The sequence below is a fragment of the Ambystoma mexicanum genome, chromosome 8 (assembly GCF_040938575.1).
Source record: "Ambystoma mexicanum isolate Mex_15411 chromosome 8, UKY_AmexF1_1, whole genome shotgun sequence".
Lineage (NCBI taxonomy): Eukaryota > Metazoa > Chordata > Amphibia > Caudata > Ambystomatidae > Ambystoma > Ambystoma mexicanum.
In genome coordinates this window covers 18,465,028-18,485,609 of record NC_090929.1, presented here as the reverse complement: position 1 = coordinate 18,485,609, position 20,582 = coordinate 18,465,028, and the positions used below count along the sequence as shown (strand labels likewise).

At 50.2% G+C, this 20,582-nt stretch overlaps 1 protein-coding gene across 10 annotated transcripts in view; it reads left to right on the top strand.

Annotated features, from left to right (window-relative positions):
* The window catches only part of DNM1 (dynamin 1), a 1,028,058-nt gene that overhangs the window by 240,285 nt on the left and 767,191 nt on the right, over window positions 1-20,582 (top strand). For all 10 annotated transcript variants that reach the window (XM_069609157.1, XM_069609159.1, XM_069609155.1 and 7 more), the window contains exon 2: window positions 15,504-15,577. In XM_069609157.1, coding sequence (XP_069465258.1) covers window positions 15,504-15,577 — 74 coding nt within the window. The remainder of the gene's footprint in view (window positions 1-15,503; window positions 15,578-20,582) is intronic.

The following is a 20,582-nucleotide window of genomic DNA, read 5'->3' as shown; positions in this document are numbered from 1 at the left end:
GAGTAATACCTTGTAATCTCTGCCCTGTGTGGCATGATGCCTTGTAATCTCTGCCCTGTGGGGCGCGATGCCTTGTCATCTCTGCCCTGTGCTGAGTAATGTCTTGTGATCTCTGCCCTGTGGGGAGTAATGCCTTGTAATCTCTGCCCTGTGGGGCATGGTACCTTGTAATCTCTGTCCTGTGGGGAATAATGCCTTGTGATCTCTGCCCTGTGTGGAGCATTGCCTTGTGATCTCTACCCTGTGGGGAGTAATGCCTTGTGACCTCTGCCCTGTGGGGTGTGATGCCTTGTAATCTCTGTCCTGTGGGGAGTAATGCCTTGTCAGGGTTAAATTAAGAGCCGGGTCACGACTGCACCTGACCAAACCTAAGGAGGACCGTACGGTTTATCAAAGAACTTACCTAACGAATTTTACCTTGTGTTTGGTGGTTTCGACAAATCTGCCCGCTTCAAAAATGGACCCTCGTCAAGATGCCGTGTCAGACCACACGACTATCGTCCAAGGATCGGATCGTGCAGCGCTGCCGAGGTATCGCGTCTCGTTCGGTCTGGCCCGCAGAATCACACCGTCCAATCCCGGTTCGATAGTCTGCGTCAACCTTCAATGATCCGGCATCAGTCTTGAGGGTCCCTGTTCGGGCGCCAACTGTGAAAACATAAAAAATTGATATGAGGCTGGGAAGCCCAAAAGAAACACACCAACACAGGTTACAAAGGACATACAAGTGCTTTATTTAAAAGCTACAACAGTTACCAAAGTCAATTGACAGACGGATAGCTATTCGGCTCTCAGAGTAACGTAACGAACTTCAACGAGGGTTCGATGCATTAGTAGAGAGACCGTACATTGGAATATTTGGGCTTTTATATCCTTTATCCAGCCCTTGGCCAACCCCCTCGCGGGTTAACCATTCTTGGGATCAGGCCTAGGGTTCCTTGCCAGGTCAATCCTATAATGTATGCATTTTGATCAGTTCCGCTGATACAGTTGTTCATTTACACATAGGTCAGTAATAGGACAAGGTCTCAGTTCGCGACACCGACAAGTGGCCTGCAGGCATATTAATTATTCGTGTGTGCGGAGGTCACAACGGCCAGAATCTCACTCAGAATGTCATTCAGCCTCCATTTTGATGTTTAGGGTGACTTCCACATTACAAGAGAACCTAAAATGGCGGCTAAATCCAAGATGGCGACTTACATTACTTTTCGTTAAGGTCAAGACCTTGCCGCGAAGTCTATTTACATGATATTTTAGACAACTTGGCGTAGGCAAATACACATTCAATTACTGCGATAGGAGGCATAATATTATTTCAATTCCAACAATCTCTGCCCTGTGGGGTGTAATGCCTTATAATCTCTGCCCTGTGGTGAGTAATTCCTTGGAATCTCGGCCCTGTGTGGAGTAATGCCCTGTGATCTCTGCCCTGTGGGGAGCAGGAGTAATGCCTTGTAATCTCTGCCCTGTGCTGAGTAATGCCTTGTGATCTTTGCCCTGTGGGGAGTAATGCCTTGTGATCTCTGCCCTGTGCTGAGTAATGCCTTGTAATCTCTGCCCTGTGGGGAGTAATGCCTTGGAATCTCAGCCCTGTGTGGAGTAATGCCTTGTGATCTCTGTCCTGTGTGGAGCAATGCCTTGAGATCTCTGCCCTGTGGGGAGTAATGCCTTGTCATCTCTGCCCTGTGGGGAGTAATGCCTTGTGATCTCAGCCCTGTGGGGAGCGATGCCTTGTGATCTCTGCCCTGTGTGGAGCAATGCCTTGTAATCTCTGCCCTGTGGGGAGTAATGCCTTGTGATCTCTGTCCTGTGGGGAGCAATGCCTTGTGATCTCTGCCCTGTGTGGAGCAATGCCTTGTAATCTCTGCCCTGTGGGGCGTGGTGCCTTGTCATCTCTGCCCTGTGGGGAGTAATGCCTTGTGATCTCTGTCCTGTGGGGAGTAATGCCTTGGGATCTCTGCCCTGTGTGGAGCAATGCCTTGTGATCTCTGCCCTGTGGGGAGTAATGCCTTGTGATCTCTGTCCTCTGTGGAGTAATGCCTTGTAATCTCTGCCATGGGTGTGCTTTCCAGAAGACGAGGTAGTGTGGTGGCGGCACCTTCCGGAACGCAAAGTCGTGCTGAGGTAGGACCCTCTGGAAGGCGTGACAGTGTGAAGGTGATGCTCTCCGGAAGGTGTGGTGGTCTTGCAGAGTGCACATTCCTTAAGGCACTGAGTTCACAAGCACACTGGGCATGATTCTAGTGAGGTGCCCAGCAGCTGTATCTGTTACAGGTCATTTAATACCTGCGAGCAGCCAGCCTAGGCCCTGAGCGGGGAGGGGGAAGTGTCTGCCATTGCCCCACCCATGGCACAGTCTCCTTGGCAGCTGGGATCGCTGTGCTCTGGAAGCTGCTGATGAGCAAGCTGTGAATAACACCCTCCGTGCCAGTGACGGAAGCATGCGGTGGGTGCCCTGATGGGGCAGCCATGTGCCACTGCAGCCCCTGCATGTGGTGGGGTGCCTTGGTGGGGCAGCCATGTGCCACTGCAGTCCCTGCATGCGGTGGGGTGCCCTGATGGGGCAGCCATGTGCCACTGCAGCCCCTGCATGCGGTGGGGTGCCCTGATGGGGCAGCCATGCTGCTGTGCAGCAACATTCTGCCACTGCAGGCCCTGCATGCGGTGGGGTGCCCTGATGGGGCAGCCATGCTGCTGTGCAGCTACGTTCTGCCACTGCAGCCCCTGCATGCGGTGGGGTGGCCTGATTGGGCAGTCATGTGCCACTGCAGCCCCTGCATGCGGTGGGGTGCCCTGGTGGGGCCGTCATGTGCCACTGCAGCCCCTGCATGCGGTGGGGTGCCCTGATGGGGCAGCCATGCTGCTGTGCAGCAACGTTCTGCCACTGCAGCCCCTGCATGCGGTGGGGTGCCCTGATGGGGAAGTCATGTGCCACTGCAGCCCCTGCATGCGGTGGGGTGCCCTGGTGGGACAGTCATGTGCCATTGCAGCCTCTGCATGCGGTGGGGTGCCCTGATGGGGCAGTCATGTGCCACTGCAGCCCCTGCATGCGGTGGGGTGACCTGGTGGGGCAGCCATGTGCCACTGCAGCGCCTGCATGCGGTGGGGCGCCCTGATGGGGCAGTCATGTGCGGAGGGGTGCCCTGATGGGGCAGTCATGTGCCACTGCAGCCCCTGCATGCAGTGGGGTGCCCTGGTGGGACAGTCATGTGCCGTTGCAGCCCCTGCATGCGGTGGGGTGCACTGATGGGGCAGTCATGTGCCACTGCAGCCCCTGCATGCGGTGGGGTGACCTGGTGGGGCAGTCATGTGCCACTGCAGCCCCTGTATGCGGTGGGGTGCCCTGATGGGGCAGCCATCTGCCACTGCAGCGCCTGCATGCGGTGGGGCGCCCTGATGGGGCAGTCATGTTCCACTGCAGCCCCTGCATGGGGGCAGCCATGCTGCTGTGCAACTGTCTGCCACTGCAGCCCCTGCATGGGGCCGGTGTGCAACATTCTGCCACTGCAGCCCCTGTATGCGATGGGGTGCCCTGATGGGGCAGCCATGGCGCTGTGCAACATTCTGCCACTGCAGCCCCTGCATGCGGTGGGGTGCCCTGATGGGGCAGTCATGTGCCAAAGCAGCCCCTGCATGGGGGCAGCCATGCTGCTGTGCAACGTTCTGCCACTGCAGCCCCTGCATTCTGCATGACGCTCTATGAAACAGCGACTAGATAATGTTTCTATTGTGACATTAATAAGTAAGGGTGGCCGAGGTGGCTTATGCATCACTCACTAAACCATTATGTGTACATGATCTGAGCTGTATTGAGAAAAGCAATGCAAGCCATTTTAAATTGTCTTTGACCTTTATTTAAATGCCTGGGAGCTGGCAGTCCACAGTACCACGAGCTGACTGACTGCCACACATGGCGAGTTCTGCTCTGTGCAGCATTCTGGTTTAACAGGCGGCTGTGGCATGTGTGAGGCACACACAGTTGTTGTGTGGTGAAACCTCTGGGGTATGTCGCCCCTTTAAGGGGTTGGGTCCCTCCCCCATGTATTGCCCTTTTAAGATGGGCCATGATGTCGTCATGGCCCAACCTAATAAAAGGGAGTCCTGCAGGCACGTGCGGGACACGGCTGCAGACACCATGATGAAGTAACTTGTGTGTGTGTGTGTCCTTTATTGTGGCCTGCAGGCCCGCCCTGAACACAAGGGGCCTGCAGGCCACGGCATCATGGGATCTCACCCACGGCCAGCCACACGAGCCTGCAGGAGTCAGCAAGGTGAGCTTGCCATCTACTGAGGCACTGAAGCCTCCCCAGTGCTGGTGTCCCATAGCGCTGCAGGGGGGGCTGGTACGATGTCCCATGGCCAGCTCCACCCTGTAACAACAGTGTATGTCACCCACCTGGCTGTCTTTATCCTGTCACCGTTAAACAATAAATGAAACCTCTCAAGTAGTCAGACCTGCTGGAGACTGCGGCTCCCGGCTCACTGACCACCTCCGCCCTTCCTGGACTCAGCGACTTCACTGCCATTGATTTTGCAGGCTGATGAACCCTCTCAAGCAATACAATGAAAGAAACTACCAGAGCAACGGAAAGTGTAATGACTGGTACAGCCCCGTTTAGTTTTCAACAGGTACTAGAGGGGGACACGTGTAGCCTTTTGTCTCAAATAAAACCTACGTGTGATTCCCTTTTTCCAGTCCCTGCCTCAGATGCTATGGGGCTTTCCTTGGAATGAACTCCTTTGACTAACTTCGGAAACGCATCATGAGCCCAGGGGGTAGTTCCTGATCCTTTGAAACTGTCAGTTGCTTCCCCGTTACTAAAAAAGGCTAGCCTTGATCCTGAGGACTACAATAATTATCACCCTATTACTGGCCTCCCGTGGCCGGGGAAACATTTTGGAAAAAGTGGCCACAAGCCAGCTACAGAACTATATTGTAGACAATGGTGTTCGCCACCCTCTGAAGTCCGGTTTTCGCCCTAAACATGGGACAGAGACGCCAATGGTTGCAGACAGGGGATGTAGGCAATCTCTCCCTGCTTGTAATGCTCAAACTTTCTGCCGCCTTGATACGGTGGACCATTGCATCCTGCTAGACCGTATCAAGAGCCTAGTGAATGTATTTTCTTGTGCCTTGGACTCCATTACCTCATTTCACACAGGGTGTAAACAATGTGCACAGGGGGGAGGATTTACATCTGAAATCCTCCTTCAGTGTTGTGGTGTGCCACAGGGTTCAGCACTTTCCCCTCTCTTATTCAACATGTATCTTCGCCCACTAAGGGATATCTTGGAAAAATACCATCTCAGATTCCACTCACGCGCTGATGATACGCAGCTGTACATCAGGCTTCATGACGTGGAAGATGCTTTTGCCAAGGCAAGTAAATGCCTGGAGGAAATAGGGGCTTGGATGGCACAAAACTGTCTGCAACTCAATAAATAAAAAAACAAAGGCTATCCTGTTTGGACCGAAACACTAACTCGTGGGGAAAAGCAGGCCCCCACCACCCCAGTTTCTGGGGTCTAGCCTTAAATATGGCACCAAGGTTAACAATCTTGGTTGTGTGGGGCAGAGTAATTTAGGATGTAGTGGCTAAGTCTCAGCCAAAGTACAGTCAGTTTTTTATAACATTTGTCAATACGCCAAACACTGCCTTACGTACCTGATACTGATCATGCTCTGGTTGTGGGAGCTCAAGTTAATTCCAAGCTAGATTATTGTAATGGACTTTTAGCTGGAGCTCCAGCTAAACAGAGTCACCCTTTACAAAAAGCACAAAATGCAGGAGTGAGATTGGTGTTTGGTGTATCTAAAAATACCTCAACTTCCGGCCTCTGCCGTTCTCTTCACTGCTTAGCGGTGGAGGACCACATAAAATTCAAGACTGGGTAATTGGTGTACAAATGTAATAGCGGGTTGGCACCAAGTTATTTAATGAATAAACTGAAGCTGTATCATCCGGCTCGTGCTCTAAGGTTGGAAGACTAATTTCAGCTTACTATGCCCAGGACAAACTGTGTCTCAAGAGGAGACTGCACTTTTTCAGCTGCTGGACTAAGACTGTGGAATAGCCTCCCTCAGAATTTAAGAATGGCTACCTCCCTCCTGACCTTTAGAGCAGGTCTAAAGACTCATCTATTTAAATAGGAGTCGCTCTCATTTTCCTCTTTCTGTGGTTTTCAGTGTCTTTAATTTTCATGTGACTGAATTTTTTCTTTAGTCTACTGTTCCATCTGCACCAGGATTCGATTAAATTTGTTGTGTGCACGTTATAAATCATTAAAAATCCAAAAAAATCAAAAATCAAATCAAGCAGTAGCGCCTGGCTGGAGACTGCGGCGCCCGGCTCAATGACCACCTCCGATATTCCTGGTTTCAGCGACTTCACTGCCATTGATTTTGTTGGTGGCTGATAGTATATCATGCTCCTTTTTTTGAGCAGTGCAGTTATTCCTTCTCTGAACGTATTGTGCATTTCATGGCACGCCTTGTCCTGTGGGACCTTCAATGTCCAACCCCAAAGACGACCCATATATTATTTTAGAAGTTTCGGTCAAATGAAGTAAGTGATGGCTCTGCTCACGTTTCATGGCTTACAGCGATGTGAGGTAGGTCGGAATTGGGAGACTGATAAGAAGGCATGATTTCAAATTATTTTATTCTTTCTCCAAAGTTGGATGACATCAAGTAATGTGACCACAAATATTAAAAGAAACATTTGGACAAAAAATTGAGAACATTTGTTTTTTCCAATAAAACTTTGCAGTTAGCGCACACCCATAGGACGCAGTTGGGTTAATAAGTATTTATGAGGATTGTTTCGGTCGCAATCTAGGCGTCCAAGTGTGCAGACAACTGGAAATTGCGAACATTTAAAGGATTCACCCAGGCCAAAAACCCAGTTTTTGACCAGAATTACGGAATTAAAAAAAGCTTACTCCAAGATGCCTTCACACTACCCAATGGTCCTTCTAGAGGTGGTTTATTGCAGGAGGACCTCATGAGGAGGGACACCCCCTCTGGGAACAATGATGCTTACCTAGGATATAGCCTGTTGGCCAATGTCACACCCCAACCTTCCCTAACCCCCCCCCCTTCCATGTCAAACAACTTCCCTGAGAGTAGCCACATGCATTTTTGTAGTGTAGGAGAAATAGCCCCATCAGAAAGTCCCAGGACAAAGAAGAGCACAGAAGACCTGAAGATTACCAACTCTGCTAGTACAGGTTCGAGGTGGCCCAAGGATGCATGAAGATCAATCCATCAAGAGCAACAAAGGACTTTGACCATCAGCCAGGGGGGACTGGCAACATTGTATAAGAAGAGAAGAAGGACTGAAGACTCTGTCAAGCCCAGCCGGTAGAGGCAGCAGGTAGAGGCCATCCAGAGCGGGAGTTTCGCAAAGGATGTCAGTGAAGCGCTGAGGAAGTTCTCCGTAGGTCCAGCTGAAGCGGACCCGAACACGGAGCAGGAAGAGAGAGCCAAGCAGACCAATCGAGTGCAGAGCCGCCGCAGTGCTGCAGAAGCCAAAGGGAAGTTTGAAGAGCGAGAGAGATGCGTCCTAGTCCCAGGAAGCCCCAATGGCATACTGAAGTCCCGAAGAAGGTAACGGGAGGTACGAGAGACCCGCAGGGGACAAAGGGTTGGGCGATAGGCAGGCTTCAGAGGCTCTCTGCTGGCCCTTTGGGAAGGGAACATTGAGCATCCGAGGATAACATGCTTATTGCAGTGGCAACAATAAGACCACTGACCACCAGAGAAGGGTCTGGGACCTCTCGAGAGAAGAACATTCAGCATCCGGGGAGAACATCTCCATCGCAGTGATGAAAAAAAGATCATTGACCACCAGAGAAGGGCCTGGGACCCCAAGAGAAGCACATTGAGTATCTGCGGAGAACTTTGTCGCAGAGTCGACAATAAGACCATTGAGCACCAGCGAAGGGTCTAGGATACCAAGACAAACACATTAAGCCTCCGAAGGAGTACTTCCTCATCGCAATGGCAGCAACAAACCAGGTGACCGTCAGAGGAGGGTCTGGGGCTTTGCAAATACCAGGAGATGGGAGTGATTCTCCTGTTTCTGAAAGTTGAAGAAATTGAAAGCCTTCTTGATCAAGAGACACCAGGGGAAGGGAGTCATTCCCCTGGCTTTTGTGTGAACTACATTATTGTGTGTGTGAACCAATACCAAGGCAAGGGATTCAGTATCCTGGGCCTGAAAGCTGAAGAAGCTGAACAGCCTTTTTTATCAAGAGATGGCAGGGCAAGGGTGCCATTCCCCCTGGCTTTTGTGCGAACTATATTGAAGTGTGGAAACCACAAGCTAGGAGAAGGGAGTCATTCTCCTGGTTCCAAAAGTGACTGGTGCACAGGATTTGTTGGAACCACAAGCCAGGGGAAGGGAGTCCTCCCCCCTGGTATCCTTTTGCCAGAGAACATTGTATCCTTTTTGCTAAAGAACATTGCTTGGAATTCCTCCCACTTACCATGAGAATGGAGTCATTCTCCTGGAGAAGGTACCTTCTGAGGACTTGTTCTTTAGTTGTAGAGTGAGGGACTGGAGTAGGTTATGACACAGGACGGAGGATATTCATTTCGACGGACATTCTGACAGATCCGATTAGTATTAATTTGAGGCAGGCGAAGATAGGGACAGCCAGGGTTTCTTTTCTTGTTCAATAAGTCATTGGCAACAAAAATGCCACCCATGTGTCAGCATTCTTCCTCGACACCCTCACAGTAATAAAGAATAGACATGTGGCTACTGGTCCCTTGCGGTGGGGTGGGCGAAACTCTAAGGGGGTCATTCCAAGTATGGCGGTAAGGGATAAATGATCGCTTACCGCTCCGGGCTATTCCGACCTGCCAAACCGCTATTAGATAATAATAAATATACGGTGCCTCTAATAGCGGCATGGACGCGGGCCACCATACCGGCAATAGCGGCATGCCATAAACTGGAGGAGATCACAAGTGAAGCGGAAATGCAAATACCGGCATCATGAAGGCGCTAAAAGTGGATTCCGGCATGCCGTAAATACCAGCATCTCTGACCAACCATAAAATGCCATGTGCAGTGTTCCCAACTGCCACAGGTGCACACCATGAGCACAGGTAGAGGCAATGGAGTCTGGGCCTGACCAAAAGGAGCACACCCATACACCACACCCCTTTCCACACCAAGATCAATCCAATAGTAGCATTAACACTTCAGCAGGAGGACATGCATGCATTGCAACAACAGCAACAACACCAACAGCAGGCACCACAGAGGAGACACAGCAGGAGATGGAGGGTGAGACAGGCCCAGCATGCCCCACCAGTGCAGCCAGCGTAACCACACATGCAGCCCCCAATCCCAAACATCATAGCCAGTCCCTCCAACCCAACCATGCAGCACTACCACACCCTGTACCATCTGGACCGGGACACCATCAACACCATTGTGGACATGATACACGATTGTCAGCCTCATTGAAATACTCACCACCATCCCCCCTCTACTGAAGGTAGTGTTGGTGCTCCACTTCCTTTCCACAGCCACCTACCAGCACACAGTGGGGTACATGCATGGCATATCACCACCCTTATTCACTTGCATCCTGAAGCAAGTGCTGGATGCCCTCCTCAAGCACACTACGGAATACATATCCCTACCACAGACTCCCCAGGTGATTCTTGAAACAAAAGGTGGCCTCCAGGCCATGGAGGTGGTTTACCGCAATCGCAAGCAATACCACTACAAACAGGTACAGTTGGAAGGCGACGCAAGCAAGATCATCACACATTGTTGTGCCTGATATCCTGTATCAACCACAGGAATGCTGCATGTCACCATGGCAAAAATCCGCACAGAATGCCTAACATTGCAGAGCCTACTGCCAACGCTCCCCATCAGAAAATCCTACAGAACACACCACATCACTAAATTTACACAAACACAGCTGTATGCGTACACAATGCCTGAGCTATAGACGACAGAGTATACCGTGTATCATCTTGAAGGTGTAACCCACACCATTATTCCAAGGCACAGGACACAATGAGGGCCTAAAAATGGCGTGCATACAACCAGGGACATGTGTACGTGACCAACGATAATCTGCCGACATGTGTGACTACTACAGCTGTCCATCATCAATCGACTGACATATAGCTTTTTATGCCTCCCATGCAGGTGACAGTGGCTATCCCTTGATGCTGTGGCTCATCACCCCTGTCCGAAACACACAGAACAGGCATGAGGAGGACTACAATCGATCCCACATCCTTGCCCGTGTGGTCATTGACCAGATCTTTGGCCTGTTGAAGGCATGGTTTCGCTGCCTTAGCCCGTCAGGTGGGGCACTCCTCTGCAGGCATGAGAAGGTGGCCAAGACCATCATGGCATGTATCATGCTGCACAACATGTGTATCCAACGCAACGTGCCCCTGACCCCTGACATTGAACTGCAACCACCTGTTGATGATGAAGGGGATGAAGAAGAAGTGGCTGCACATCATTGCGGTGCCGATGCACAGGAGGGACGTGCTGTGCGTCATTCAGTGATTGCACAATATTACTGACAGACATGGTTTCACAGGGTGACATGATATTCTGACAGAGGCCACTGGGTGTGTGGGTACATGCACACTATGCACTGTATATGATTAAATGACACATGCGCAATGATGAATGTCCACTCAGGTCTTGCTTTTGACACAACGGGTGTATTACATTTAACAATCCCCCTCCTCCTCCACCCACAACTCCCCCACACACCCTCCCCCTCCCCCTCCTCCCACAACTCCCCCACACACCCTCAACCCCCTCCCCATCCCCCCACAACTCCCCCACACACCCTCAACCCCCTCCCCCTCCCCCCACAACTCCCCCACACATGTCCCATCAAGTCTCTAATGCCTACATCAGGCTGCCCAGACTGTTAATTAGCACTCCCTGGGCCTGGCGGCGGCATGTCTGGCTGGCTCAGGGTGTGTGATGACCTGCGTAGCAGGCTCTTCTGGGTCGAGCTAGACGATGACGGCGTGGCTGCCTGCTCGAATTGGGTTGCCGGACGCCCTGACTCCAGGGCATCGGCTATGCGGCCTAGTACCTGGCGCAGGGTGAATACCTCCTCGCAGAGGCGGCTAGTGTTCTCCGCAAATATTTTGCCCATGGATGCGGTGTTCTCTGAGATGGTCCTGCCAGAGAGGCGATGTTCTCCCGTCACTCCTGCCTAGCCTCTGCATTGTCCTAAATGAACTGCTGCACAAGGGCAGTCAGTTGCTCTGCACGCTGCGGTCCTGCGGGTGCACCTGTGGAGGTGGATGGTTCCTGGGTGGCTTGCTCGGCCTCAACACTCACCACTATCGGACTAAAGTGCCCTTCAATTAGCTCCCGCCCAGATTGCTCCAGGGTGGTGGCGTGGTCTGTCTCAAGGGATGAGATTTGGGGGGATGCCTGTGGACTGGGCGTGCGGGGCAGTTCTGATGAATCATCCTCAACGGTCACCCATACCTCATCCTGTGGCTCCTCCACAGCCTGGGGTGCTGTGACTGTCACCTCCCCAGCCAAACTTGACTCCTCCGAGTGTGGTGCCTCGGCTGATTCCTCAGGCTGGGCAATGGGTGTTGGCGCCTCCACCTCTACAGCCCTTGGTAGCACCGGTACACTGGCAACCATGGGTGTCTTGACTGGTGGTGCTCGGTGGCCCCTGGGTTGGCCCTTCGAGGTGGAAGGGCAGTTGGCGTCATCCTGGGACCTCTTCCAGGGTGTTGTTTTCGCGGGGGTTGTGTCCTGGCCATCACTGTTATGGTCAGAGCCTGTGGGGTTTGAAGAGAGAGACGGCATGAGTGATGTTTTGATAGGCATCATACATACATTTGGACAATTGATCTTCCACACAATCGAGGGTAATAAGTATTTGAGTTTGGATGATCACGTTGTTTGATACATGGGTGGGTTATGCAGGCATACGTCGGGGTCACTCATGTTGGCCTAGACCTATGCTATGTGACATGCATATTTGTTGGGGCCTGCATGCTGTGTGACTTATGGCATTTACATTTTGTGTGGTATGAGTCAGGTACGGCATTGCCTTGCTGCAGGCATCTGCATGTGTCTGTGATGAGTGTGGCTACTTTGCTGGAAGTGTGTGTGTGTTGGGCCATGGCTTGCCTCTTTGGACAGACATATTGGTTGACTTTCTTCAGACTCTGCATTACAGTGTTTTCTTAGGACACGCACCTCCATCGGCCGATGTTGTGGCGCCACACTCCATGTCACCGACACCTTCGATCCCCTCCATACCAATCATGCTGGCGCAGATGTCCTCCCGTGGGGTCAGCTTGATGGGGGAGCTGGCACCTCCGCCTGTTGCCATTGCCTCGCTCCTGTTGACGGAGAGTATGTTCCTTACTCTGAACCGCAAGTCGTCCCAGCGCTTCCGCAATCTTTAATGGGGCGTGGGGTGTTTCCAGCTCCACTCACTTTCTGTGCCATATCTCTTTTGTCTTTATGATGGCCTCCCTCTTCATGCTGTTGGCGAAAACAATCTTTGCATGTTCCTGCAGTGTCCCGGCTAGCATCTCCAACTCGTCCTTGTTGAAGCGCTCCTTGCGCTGGCGGGCAGCTCCCTTCTTTTAGGGCCTTGGGCATTGTGGTGTGTTGGATGAAGGTTTTCCATCAAACAGCAGAGTCCCACAGGTCCTGTGTGCTGAGGATGGCAATGGATTATGTTTTTAAAAATGGCCGCCGTGCTCCTTCCTGTTCCTGTGTGATGACGCTACTTCCAGTTCTGCTTATTTACGGTGACCGTTATTAGCGGTGACCGCTAATGCTGCATTGGTTCATGCCGGTAGTTCTATCTGCACTATGCATGATGCCGCTAAGGTCATTTTTCGTGCCTTTACCAGCATGGCGGTAATGCCCTTAACAGCATGACGCAAAGCTTGTGCCCGCAAAGTCGTAATAGCCCTCTATTATCGGGCTATTGACTACACGGACACGCTATTTGTGCCATGCCGGTAAGGGCCGTTATGTACCTCCAACCTCGGAATGACCCCCTATAATTATGTATGGGGTTGGATGATGTGCTATTGTACGTAGGGAACCCTAGGGTGAATCTGCAACAGGCTATGGCCACGTTTGTAGAGTTCAGAAAGTGATCAGGGTTGACCATTAACACATCTAAGTCAGCTGTTTATGCGTTGCCTCCTGACTCTGGGGATGAGTTGGAGCATTTCTGGATGAAGGAATGAAATACCTGAGTAAACAGGTTAGCGCTGACAGGTATTGGATGTATTGCCAGGATGTGGGGAGGTTCTTTACTGCTTTTGAGAGGCTACCTGAATTCTGGATTAAATGCCCATATCACTGATGGGGTGGATGGCGCTGGTGAAGATGATAATGCTACCCAGGCTGGTGTATGTGTTTCAGGTCATGCCAATGGTTCTGAAGTCGGCTTGCTTTTGGTCGCGACTTAGAACCCTGTACACGCTGTTATGGAAGGGGGACTCTGAGGATAGCACTGAGAACTTTCCCATTACCAGCAGATAAAGGGGGCATAGCAGCGCCAGACTTCAGATCATACTGCTGGCCGTCGACATTGCAGCACATGGTCGATTGTTTCACCCCCATAGGGATCGTAATACTGGTGGGATCATGAAAGAATCAGCACTGCCTCAAGTGTTGGAATTGCTTGGGGGACGGGATAGGGAGCTTGGGAGTATCTTGACTCCAGTGAGTACTATCATCCGGGTATGCTGGAAGGCCACAAAAGGCATGGGACAGAGGTTTCCCTTTATGCCTGTTAGACCCTTAGGTTGTAGCAGATTGAGACGAGTAATGGGTGAGAAGAAGGGGGCGTGATGGGACGGCTGCGATAGGGAGGTGTCATTATCATGTGGCGGACAAGGCCCATCACTTACTCAGAATTCCAGACGGCACACCCGGAGGTCCGTCTGAACTTCCTGGAGTTTGCAATGGCTGGGGTAAGAGACGCCTGTGTTGGCTTTCCGGGGAAACCACACGTTCACAGGGTGAATGGTGCACTGTTGCAACTAGCCGAAAGGGGGAAGAGTGTTTCTGAATTGTATCCAGTGGACATGGCTGAATGTGACATCAGGGCAGGGGAGTTGAGACTCCAATGAGAGATGGATATAGGGGAACAGCTCTTGGATGGTGAGTGCAATAGAGTCCTCGAACATGCAAAGAAAGTTTCCAGGAATGTTAGATTTCATTGGATACAATACAAAATAGTGCGACAAGCCTATATTACTCCGGTCAGAGTGGTTAAAATGGTTGCTGCGGCAGCCCCAACCTGCTGGAGATGCAGGAGGGAATTTGTGACCTTCTGGCACATGTGGTGGGGATGTGATCGGGTGGGAAGGCTCTGCGAACCGTTTTGCTCAGCATGATTTATGTTGGTTGTGGTGAGGGCCCCGTTTCGGTTAAACATTGCCTGTTAAGGCTATTGCTTCGAGGGAAGGGCAGATGGGGAAGAGCGGCGACTAAAGTTCTGGCATCGGGACTACTCACCATGGCGTGGGAGGCGCAGGGTTGGCATGATAGGAGATTGGCGCAGGGCGATGCGCAAGTGGGCGAGGGCTGAACTGGATTTGAGCGATCAGGTGGCCCCATTGGTCGATCTGAATTGCGATATTCAATATGCCATGAGGCTTGGCACAAGTTGGAAGTACAGTGGAAGGTTGGTTAGATTGGCGTTATTGGTCATTGGGCTTCTGGAAAGGGGATTATTTTAGCTGGGAATGGTATCGATGAACGGAGCGATAACTCTGATGTAACTCCTTGGCCGGTTTTGTTAAGAAAATAATGAAGACTTTTTTTAAAAAAAAAGATAACAGGTTATGCATAAAACAGTAGTAGCCTGTAAAAGGAAGCAATGCTTAACGGGAGTTGAACTTGCAGTGCTGGTCACTGGGTGGCGCTGCTACGCACTTGACGTGTGGAAAAGTGTAAGGATCAGACATGGCGAGGGCCCCCAGGCCTACAGGCCCGGCACAGGCCTACAGGCCCGGCACAGGCCTCTGTCTCGTTACTGAGCCAGAGGCCAGAGGCAAGCAGCATCCATGTCCCTTGGAACAGTGAGAGCACAGTAGACATGTCCAGCCAGGATTGGGGCGCTCTAGGCCAGGGTGCTCTCACTCCCACCACCGTTTCCACCTGTCGCTTTGCAGTGAGTGATTATTTGCCCTTTTTAATGAGGCTTTTGGCAGAAAAGACCGATGTTAGTTTTGCTTAGTTGTTAGTTTGTTCCTTCTTACCGATGACATACGCTTGTGTAATACGTGTGTGTTTTCTAGCACTCCATGTATAATGTGGGGTATTTTTTAGCCTCGAGCCCATGGCCCGGCGGGTTGCCCACACTGAGTGCCGCCCAGCTGGACGCCTGCACGTTCAGGGTCCGCCTCGCTGCTGTGGGCCCCGAAATGAAGCATTGTTTCCCGCCTTTCTGCAGCTCTGTATAATGGACGTGTTGTGTGTTTCTTTCAGAGACTTCCTGCCCCGTGGATCCGGCATCGTGACCAGGCGCCCCCTGGTGCTGCAGCTGGTGAACAGCAACACAGGTACGACTGCTGCCCCCTCGCTGAGAAGCATCCCAAGGCCTTGTGCTGCATGTTGCATGGAGGCCCACTTAACAGAAGTCCACTTTGGGAGCAGGAACCTTGCAGGATGGAGACGGGAGGAGGGGCAGTGCTTCTTCCAGAGTGGGATTATTCTCTTCTTGGGTGGTGGGGAGGGGCAATAGTGTGTCACTGGGGTTTTCATTGTTGGAAATGTACTTTGTTTACACTGTCTGGGCCATACAACTTTGTGTTAATTTCGTCACTGCAGCAGGGGTGGGGTGGCGGGGTAGGCAACATGGGGTACATAGGTAGGCTGGCTGCATAATGTGAGTACCACCACACACAGTGAGCGTGCGCAAGATGGAGAGGGAAATGTCAGCGTGTGTTGGGATGTGCATGAGCCGTAGCATAGGTGGGGGCCACAAGTATGATCGAGGAATGGACCACGTCGAGTGACGAGCGTGAGTTGGGGCCAAGTAACACCTTGCAGGAGGTCTGCTTTAGAAGATGTTATAAGGTCTCGTGCCAGAATAGTGCTCGTCTGTGTTCTGTTTAACCTGACTCAGGGAGCCGGGCCTGTTGTAGCTAAAATAATAATTACGAGACTCAAATAGAGGACCGTTTCCAACTCTTAATTATCTTATTCTGAGGATCTCCCTGTCCCTTATGTCATTTACTTTTCCCTCCCCCACTCTCAGCTCCTCCTTAACGAGGAGTACCAGCTGAGAACTACAACATTACATCACCCCTTTTTATATATCAAGTCCAACTCAACCCATTTCTTCAATGTGCCTGGACACGCTTCTCTGGACTGTTGGGGACTCATCAGTGGAGAGCTCCTCGAGATCTCTTTCCATTCGTCCTCTGACAGACCGCACTCCCCTAAGTATGAGGCTTCCGAGTCATCTTCACTCCCCTTCCTTGTTCGTCGGCTCCATGCTTCTCCTTCAGACCATTGGTGTCTCTTGAAATGAGATACATTCGGGGTAATGGTTCTCTCCCCATCGTCCGCTGGTATCATGGTGCCATTCTTGCGAGTTACTGCCACGAGTCCTCATTCCTCGTCTTAGTTTGCCTTAAAACCACTTGATCACCCATCTGTAAGTTCACCTCCCTTCCACCTCTTCTGTTGTCAGCAAATCTGTAAGTTCGCCTCCTTGCTCCTCTTCTATTGTCAGCATATCTGTAAGTTCGCCTCTCTTGCTCCTCTTCTATTGTCAGCATATCTGTAAGTTCGCCTCTCTTGCTCCTCTTCTATTGTCAGCATATCTGTAAGTTTGCCTCTCTTGCTCCTCTTCTATTGTCAGCATATATGTAAATTCGCCTCTCTTGCTCCTCTTCTGTTGTCAGCATATCTGGAAGTTCGCCTCTCTTGCTCCTCTTCTATTGTCAGCATATTTGTAAGTTTGCCTCTCTTGCCCCGCCTCTATTGTCAGCATATATGTAAGTTCACCTCTCTTGCTCCTCTTCTGTTGTCAGCATATCTGAAAGTTCGCCTCTCTTGCTCCTCTTCTATTGTCAGCATATCTGTAAGTTTGCCTCTCTTGCTCCTCTTCTATTGTCAGCATATCTGTAAATTTGCCTCTCTTGCCCCTCCTCTGTTGTCACCATATCTGTAAGTTCACCTCTCTTGCTCCTCTTCTATTGTCAGCATATCTGTAAATTCGCCTCTCTTTCTCCTCTTCTATTGTCAGCATATATGTAAATTCGCCTCTCTTGCTCCTCTTCTGTTGTCAGCATATCTGGAAGTTTGCCTCTCTTGCTCCTCTTCTATTGTCAGCATATTTGTAAGTTTGCCTCTCTTGCCCCTCCTCTATTGTCAGCATATATGTAAGTTCGCCTCTCTTGCTCCTCTTCTGTTGTTAGCATATCTGAAAGTTCGCCTCTCTTGCTCCTCTTCCATTGTCAGCATATCTGTAAGTTTGCCTCTCTTGCTCCTCTTCTATTGTCAGCATATCTGTAAATTTGCCTCTCTTGCCCCTCCTCTGTTGTCACCATATCTGTAAATTCGCCTCTCTTGCTCCTCTTCTATTGTCAGCATATTTGTAAATTTGCCTCTCTTGCTCCTCTTCTATTGTCAGCATATCTGTAAATTCGCCTCTCTTGCTCATATTCTATTTTCAGAATATCTGTAAATTCGCCTCTCTTGCTCCTCTTCTATTGTCAGCATATCTGTAAATTCGCCTCTCTTGCTCCTCTTCTATTGTCAGCATATCTGTAAGTTCGCCTCTCTTGCTCCTCTTCAGTTGTCAGCATATGTGGAAGTTCGTCTCTCTTGCTCTTCTTCTGTTGTCAGCATATGTGGAAGTTCGCCTCTCTTGCTCCTCTTCTATTGTTAGCATATTTGTAAATTTGCCTCTCTTGCCCCTCCTCTATTGTCAGCATATATGTAAATTTGCCTCTCTTGCTCCTCTTCTGTTGTCAGCATATCTGGAAGTTCGCCTCTCTTGCTCATCTTCTATTGTCAGCATATCTGTAAGTCTGCCTCTCTTGGTCCTCTTCTGTTGTCAGCATATCTGGAAGTTCGCCTCTCTTGCTCCTTTTCTGTTGTCAGCATATCTGGAAATTCCCCTCACTTGCTCCTCTTCTATTGTCAGCATATCTGTAAGTTTGCCTCTCTTGCTCATATTCTATTGTCAGAATATCTGTACATTCGCCTCTCTTGCTCCTCTTCTGTTGTCAACATATCTGTAAGTTCACCTCTCTTGCTCCTCTTCTATTGTCAGCATATCTGTAAATTCGCCTCTCTTGCTCCTCTTCTATTGTCAGCATATCTGTAAATTCGCCTCTCTTGCTCTTCTTCTGTTGTCAGCATATCTGGAAGTTCGCCTCTCTTGCTCTTCTTCTGTTGTCAGCATATCTGTAAATTCGCCTCACTTGCTCCTCTTCTGTTGTCAGCATATATGTAAATTCGCCTCTCTTGCTCCTCTTCTGTTGTCAGAATATCTGTACATTCGCCTCTCTTGCTCCTCTTCTATTGTCAACATATCTGTAAGTTCGCCTCTCTTTCTCCTCTTCTATTGTCAGCATATCTGCAAATTCGCCTCTCTTGCTCCTCTTCTGTTGTCAGCATATCTGGAAGTCCGCCTCTCTTGCTCTTCTTCTGTTGTCAGCATATCTGTAAATTCGCCTCTCTTGCTCCTCTTCTGTTGTCAGCATATCCGTAAGTTCGCCTCTCTTGCTCCTCTTCTATTGTCAGCATATCTGTACATTTGCCTCTCTTGCTCCTCTTCTATTGTCAGCATATCTGTAAGTTCGCCTCTCTTGCTCCTCTTCTGTTGTCAGCATATCTGGAAGTTCGCCTCTCTTGCTCTTCTTCTGTTGTCAGCATATCTGTAAATTTGCCTCTCTTGCTCCTCTTCTGTTGTCAGCATATCTGTAAGTTTGCCTCGCTTGCTCCTCTTCTATTGTCAGCATATCTGTAAATTTGCCTCTCTTGCTCCTCTTCTATTGTCAGCATATCTGTAAGTTCGCCTCTCTTGCTCCTCTTCTGTTGTCAGCATATCTGGAAGTTAGCCTCTCTTGCTCTTCTTCTGTTATCAGCATATCTGTAAGTTCACCTCTCTTGCTCCTCTTCTGTTGTCAGCATATCTGTAAGTTCGCCTTTCTTGCTCCTCTTCTGTTGTCAGCATATCTGTAAATTCGCCTCTCTTGCTCCTCTTCTGTTGTCAGCATTTATGTAAATTCGCCTCTCTTGCTCCTCTTCTGTTGTCAGCATATCTCAAGTTCACTACTATCTTTTCTTTTCATCTTTTTCTTGTCCATCCTTTCCCCTCATTTGCTGGTTCATGTCCTGTCTGTCCCCTCGCCCTTCTGCTTGTGGGAGTCGCGTTCTTATCACGCAGCCAAACATTACCTCAGCTGGACACCTCCCTGTCGTACTGTCTGGGGTGGTCCGGTAGACCCTGAGCAGCTGGTATAGCATCTGTACTAATGGCCGATCTGTGATGTGAGCCATCTGGAGTGTCCTTTTTCATATTTGCCATGTACCATTCCACATTACCGTTGGCCTGTGGCTATAATGGTGTGATCTTTCGGTGCTTGAATCCGATCTATGTAGCAGAATTTGCTAAATATTGGCTTGTGAACGGTGGTCAGTTGTCAGACTTGACAATCTATGGAATGCCATAGTCTGTGAATATGCGGTCCAATGCAGGAATGACACTCGAGGCGGCTGTCGATTTCATGATTTGCACCTCTGGGAAACAAGCGTACTCATCTACTATCACCGGAACACAGGTCCCATCTGTTACAGGCCCAAAGAAGTCAATGGTCACCTCTTCCCACTCATCTCCTGGTAGTGTTGACATCTGTAAAGGGTTTGGATGTGGCGCTGGGGCCATCACACAGCACGTGGAGCAGTTAAGTAAGGTATTTTCCACTCTTGTGTCAAGTTTTGGAAACCACACCTTTTATCGCAACATCCTCTTGGGTGAGACGATTCCCAGATTCCCTTCGTGAGCCAGATCAATGGCCTGTTGCCTTAGTGACATTGCATCCCTTCAAAATTATGTGATCCTCCGTGTCAGTTAGTTCATCCTGTACCAGTGCCAAACTGCTCACGTCCTCCTGCACAGATCCACCTGTCCCCATGCCATCTCTTTAGCATGTTTCATTTGTCCACTTGTGATGCACCCAGCGATGATGGCGAGAGCCTGATTCTTTTTGGACTCCCACTAGAGAGTGACCCAGTCTAAAGGGATTGATTTCATTTGATGCATTACATAGTTTAGGTAGGTGTCCGCAGCAGATTTTGGATCGCATTGCGCCAATATGGCTCCCAGCCCCACTAGGCTGGCGGCTGGCACCTGCTACCTCTGTCTCCTTGTAGCATTGAAATAGGCCATATCGTCTACGGAGATTGTTTTCCGTCTGATTTCTTCAAAAGCTGCCTGACAAGCTTGTGCCCATTTGAACACTGCTTTGCTCTTGGTGAGATCTCTTAATGGGGTTCTCACCAAACCCAGAAATTATCAAAGATCTGAGACGTTTTCCAGCCTTGGAA